General features: G+C 40.0%; 1 protein-coding gene across 13 annotated transcripts in view; it reads left to right on the top strand.

Moving 5' to 3' along the window:
- Positions 1 to 1,615: 1,615 nt before the first annotated feature.
- The window catches only part of max (myc associated factor X), a 28,784-nt gene continuing 24,399 nt past the window's right edge, over positions 1,616 to 6,000 (top strand). For 2 of the 13 annotated variants that reach the window (XM_057822603.1, XM_057822595.1), the window contains exons 1-2: positions 1,642 to 1,841; positions 2,127 to 2,153. In XM_057822603.1, coding sequence (XP_057678586.1) covers positions 1,806 to 1,841; positions 2,127 to 2,153 — 63 coding nt within the window. In that variant the 5' untranslated portion in view covers positions 1,642 to 1,805. Of the gene's footprint in view, positions 1,842 to 2,126; positions 2,154 to 6,000 lie in introns of all 13 variants that reach the window. The other 11 variants (XM_057822592.1, XM_057822593.1, XM_057822594.1 and 8 more) reach the window with 11 other exon arrangements.

The raw sequence follows: 6,000 nt of genomic DNA, 5'->3' as shown, positions 1-6,000 counted from the left end.
CAAACTTTTGAATGGATGGAAAAGATACGAGTCAGTGTCTGTCAGGCATTCATTAAGGCTCATGACAGTGTCATGTCATAATTATGATTGTCTAATAAGAGTCTTATGGTGCCACTGCCACTATCATATAAAGTGTTACCAAATACCATAACTAGCAATTAATGAAACAACTGGAACAGTAACTGAAGAAATAATTAGCACAGAACATGAATTTTATAATTATTTACATCTGTAGCGCCACAATGCATGCTAGAAGGCATGTTGGACAACAACAGTGTTGACAGCAGATGGCAGCAGAGGTTGACTCTTCCCCAAGGCAGCAGTGATGGCCAAATGAAGCTTCTTGAAGCAATGAAGCTTTGCAGCCAATTGGTTCACAGCTTCATGGTGGTTCATTTATACTTATGACAGTCGTATGATGCCACTGTCAAATAAAGTGTTACTGATTAATATCTTTCGATGTAAATATCCCATTATACAGTAAGGACAGCTGCGGCTTATAGTCCAGTGCGGCTTATCTATGAAAAAAATGCCGCTATCGAGTCAAATTTCATTGGTGGCGGCATATAGTCAGGTGCGCCTTAAAGTGCAAAAATTACGGTTGTTTCATAAGAAGAAATATGTTTTCTCTCCTAGAGTGCACTCATGCTCTTTTGCCGAATGATGCCTCATTTCTGTATTTTTTTTCTATTGTCAGAATTCAATGTTTTTTTAAATTTATTTATTATTATTTCTTTGGTTTAATGTGGTTATGTAGTAGATTATAGTCTTCTTCTTCAAAGTATAACATTAACGGTTTATATAGATAACTCTGCTGAGAAAAAAAAATGGTTTAAAAAAATCAAACATTGCAAGCAGTTACTCACAACGTTACTCGTTACTTGAGTATTCTTTCACCAAGTACTTTTTTACTTGTACTTGAGTACATTGTTTTGGATGACTACTTTTACTTGAGTAATATTATTTTGAAATAACGCTACTCTTACTTGAGCTACATTTTTGGCTACTCTAACCCACCACTGTCTCTGACTTACTTTCCATTATTGCAAGTACGTAGTATGTGGAGAGAAGGAAACAAACAACTCACCACTTTGTATTATGAACTCACCACTTTGTATTATGAACTACTACAAATGAAAAGTATTTAAATTTTAATTTGGCATTACTAAGTGCAAAAATAAACACAATGATTTCGAGAAGAAGAATAAAAGATCAAATATATGGCACCGTTACAGTCGCTTTCCGTCACAGCAGTGTTTTTCTATTCCACGTGTCTGCTTTGGCACTATTTTGAACCGTGACATTCGACTACAACAAAAGAAAAACTACATTAACCAGCAATCCGTCGGCCAATCAAGACGTTGTGAGATTTCGTGTGTGTTATTCCTGATGGGAAATGTAGTTTAAAATACCAAGTTTGGACCATTCCAGGCTATTTTAACGAATAGTAAACTTAAAAGAGTACATAAAAACGCATTCAAAACAATTTATTATTTCACTGTGAGTAAAACTCACCCGTTATGCGATATACTGCAATATCCTGCGGCAAGTCATATAATAAAAAAACGAACTCGTTTCCCAGAATGCATTTGGATTCTGCGCGTGCGCACTTTGCGGCGGTTTCTTGGTGTGTAGATTGTAGTCACGTGGAGACAGGAGTCCACCTCGGTTCTGTCCAAACAGAACGTGAGTGAGTGAGTAGCTACTACTAGCTGACTGTCTGTAGGAGCGCCGCTGGGCTGCTAAAACGATCCATGTTGTTTTTCAGCCACGCGTCCCTTTAAACTTGACCATTTGATTGAAGAATGAGTGATAACGATGATATCGAAGTCGATAGTGACGTGAGTATGACCACTTTTCTACGCCTTTTGTTATCTTACTTCGCTTTTTCTCGGGGTGTTTTTTGGTAGCCGAAGTAGCTGCTCAGCTAGCGTTAGCTACCCGATAAGCTGGCTCGTCGTGCTTCTCTGATAAGTATTTAGACGTGAGATGATTAAAGAAAACAATACTGGTTTTCTCTGCTCAAAAGTTTGAGTATTTTTATGAAATTCAAGCAGCTTCGGTGAACGGATACGGTTCCAAACAATTAAGGCTACATTTGTACTTTTTGTTCTGTTTTTTTGCAGGAAGACTCGCCGAGATATCACAATGTGGTGCGTAATGCTGTGGGGAGAAATTTTCCATTATTATAATCATCATACTGTGCTGCTTTTGGATTATGTTGTTCCTTTTTTTAAACCGATCGGTCATTTGTTTTCAATAAGACGTTGATTGTGCGTAGGTGGACCTCAGAATCGAATGTGAAAGCATTGAGTCATATGATCTTGCTAGATATGACATGTTTAGAGAGCAATACTTGCATGGTGGGAACTACTTTATGCATTCGGCAGGGTATCCCCTATCCTGCGTGTACACGGTAACACGACGGCTATATTTAGACCTAAAGCATTACCGAGCTGCACGCCCTTTTGTCATCAGTTATTGTTTTAACTAATAAATACGCGGAGTGTAGATTAATGTGGGTATGTTCAGTTCGTCGCAGGACTTCGCGTTTGCACATCTAGGTCACCTCGACAGAAGGAGCTTGTTTGACATAATGCTGCATCCATGACGGAGAATGACGCTAAGCTAAGAGATGCTGCTGCATGCATCCATCTGGAGGGGAAAGCCTTCGTGTCAGGAAGGGCTGCAGTGGGATGTTTTCCTGTGTTGCAGCCTGTGATTAGAGCCAGTCTTCAATACGTCCCACTAAGGGTCTGGCAGGCTAAAATGAATGACGTTATAGTTAACTGCACGACATAGTGGGTCGAAAACAACACGAACCCTGCACGACGCACCATACCTTGATATTAATGGAATCGGGTTGTAAACTTGGCATTTCTGGCTGCTGGCGGACTGGCTTATAATTCTACAAGTAAACCTTATGTAATTGGTTTTCAACTTTGAGGAGGGAAATGACCTACTAAGATAATGCCTGGAATTAATCAATTGGACTATGAATTAAATCAGTAATCTTAATTTAGATCGGCTCCAGGTTTTACACCTTTATAACAGCAGCGTTATAGTGATTGCTCCAGTGTTGACTGAGCAGTTGACCCTCCTATTGTCCTCCTTCTATGATTTGTTCAATAGAGTCAATGCAGCACAATTGAGCATAGGGATGTCCCGATCAGTGAGTGTTGTTAATCTTACTTTAAAAAAGTAATTACAGTGGGGCAGATAAGTATTTAGTCAACCACCAATTGTGCAAGTTCTCCTACTTGAAAAGATTAGAGAGGCCTGTAATGTAACATGGGTAAACCTCAACCATGAGAGACAGAATGTGGAAAAAAAAAAAAAAAACAGAAAATCACAGTTTGATTTTTAAAGAATTTATTTCCAAATTAGAGTGGAAGATAAGTATTTGGTCACCTACAAACAAGCAAGATTTCTGGCTGTCAAATAGGTCTAACTTCTTATAACGAGGTCTAACGAGGCTCCACTCGTTACCTGTATTAATGGCACCTGTTTAAACTCATTATCGGTGTAGAAGACACCTGTCCACAATTTCAGTCAGTCACACTCCAAACTCCACTATGGCCAAGACCAAAGACCTGTCGAAGGAACCCAGAGACAAAATTGTAGACCTGCATTGGGCTAGGAAGACTGAATCTGCAATAGGTAAAACGCTTGGTGTAAAGCAGACGTGTCCAAAGCCAAATGCGGCCCGTGGTCAAATTTCATCCGGCCCCCAGCCTCTGTCATAAAATCAATAACATCTGGCCCGCGCACAGACTTAATAAATTGGTCAGCAGTACTGCAACCAGCATATGAAGTAGCTTACACACGAAATGCTGCTTCTCATTTACACACTAAAAGGTAGCAGCACTTTAACCCTTTATTGCCAAATATATCACATTTGACACACCTAAAATTTCATGATTTTGAGACTAATTTAGAATGTTGACATTTCTTCTTGAAGAAAAAAAATGATGGATGCAATTCAACACATGCATCTGCAGGTTCCATGAAAAAAAAAAACATCATTTAGCATGGGTTATAGATATTAAAGCGCTTATTACACATATTCATTTTGACTTTTAACAAATTTGAAAAAAAGGTTTCATTAGGACCTTATTTTTCCAATTTTGGGATTCTCTGATAATTGCTTCATGTTGCAGGTATTTAAGGGCTAAGCAACATTACCCGTGTGACCCATTACTTCCATTTTCTAAAATGGCGACAATCAACATAGTAAGTTGACTGTGACGGCCGACGCTTCAAGGATAGGTGGAAATTGGACTATTTCTTCACTAAAATACGCAACAACTGTGTCTGCCTCATTTACAAAGAGACAGTCGCTGTTTTTAAAGATTTCAATGTGACTCGATATTACCAACCAAGACACGCTGACATGTACGACAAGATTACAGGGAAGAAACACAGCGAGAAATTGAAGCATCTTGAAGCTAGTTTAATTTAACAGCAGCAGTATTTCGCAAGAGTCCGAGAGTCGAAAGAGAACGCCACAAAGGCTAGGCTAGTAAAAAACAAGAAAAGCAAATGTGACACACTGAACGGCTTGCTAAAATTTGCTTATATTGTTCTACGTAAAGAATGTCAGCCAAGGTCACCCCCCCACATTTTTACCGCACCAAATCTGGCCCCCTTTGCAAAAAGTTTGGACACCCCTGGTGTAAAGAAATCAGCTGTGGGAGCAATTATGAGAAAATGGAAGACATACAAGACCACTGATAATCTCCCTCGTTCTGGGGCTCCATGTAAGATCTCATCCCGTGGCGTCAAAATGATAACAAGACCGGTGAGCAAAAATCCCAGAACCCCACGGGGGGACCTAGTGAATGACCTACAGAGAGCTGGGACCACAGTAACAAAGGCTACTATCGGTAACACAATGCACCGCCAGGGACTCAAATCCTGCACTGCCGGACGTGTCCCCCTGCTGAAGCCAGTACATGTCCAGGCCCGTCCGCAGTTCGCTAGAGAGCATTTGGATGATCCAGAAGAGGGCTGGGAGAATGTGTTATGATCAGATGAAACCAAAATAGAAATTTTTGGTAGTTAATCGATTAATCGTTGCAGCACTACTATAATATGTGATATCTACCGTAGCATAATGTGGGCGTAGTTTGTAGGCTATCGGCTACAGTCAGATGTTATTGGAGCCACCTAGCATCGCGTTTGCAACAGCGTCACAACTCCCTTGCCTCCTCCCCACTCCTGCTCTGCTCTCTCGTCACCGTGAGTCCGTCTCTCGCGTCATTCAACCAACATTGTAACGCATAGTAACGCACACCTGTCCCACCTCAGTAGCGGTAACGGCGTTGCCAAGATGAGAAAAGCAATTAATTAGATTACTCACTCCTGAAAAAAAAATAACGCCGTTAGTAACGCTGTTATATTCTAATGCCATTATTAACAACACTGGTCCCGATCGCATATTTTTGCATCCTAGTCCTAGTCACCTGATTTTGAGAATCCGCCGATAGTTCCAAACTCCCAATCCGATACAGATTTTTTTTTTTTTTTTATTTGAACAAAAGTTCCAAACATTTTACAGTCTATAGTACTTTATAGTACTTCGTCTTCCGCTTTTTCACGGACTATTGCGGGGTATATAGAGTATATACAGTGCCCTCCATAATTATTGGCACCCCTGAAAAAGATGTGTTTTTTAGCTTCTAATATTTTTTTTTAATTCAAATAATATGGGACCTTAATGGAAAAAAGAGAAAAATCCAACCTTCAATACAAGTGCATTTATTCAGTGGGGAAAAATCCCACATAAAGAAAAAAATATTTGACATCAAATAATGTGTGTCACAATTATTAGCACCCCTGGTGTTAATACTTTGTACAACCAAATCTGACCAAAGCACACGGTCCCAGTTGAAGCCTGGAACCGTGTTGCCGTTTGTTGCCTTTTGTGAACAAACACTCTCAGTGGGTCTGGCGTGCCACGAAAGATGCGCATGCTGAAAAGAACCTCATACCCACTGT

The sequence above is a fragment of the Corythoichthys intestinalis genome, chromosome 19, assembly GCF_030265065.1.
Source record: "Corythoichthys intestinalis isolate RoL2023-P3 chromosome 19, ASM3026506v1, whole genome shotgun sequence".
In the NCBI taxonomy this organism is placed as follows: Eukaryota; Metazoa; Chordata; class Actinopteri; order Syngnathiformes; family Syngnathidae; genus Corythoichthys; species Corythoichthys intestinalis.
Note: the sequence above shows the minus strand (reverse complement) of the source record. Positions and strands in the feature narration are given on the sequence as shown.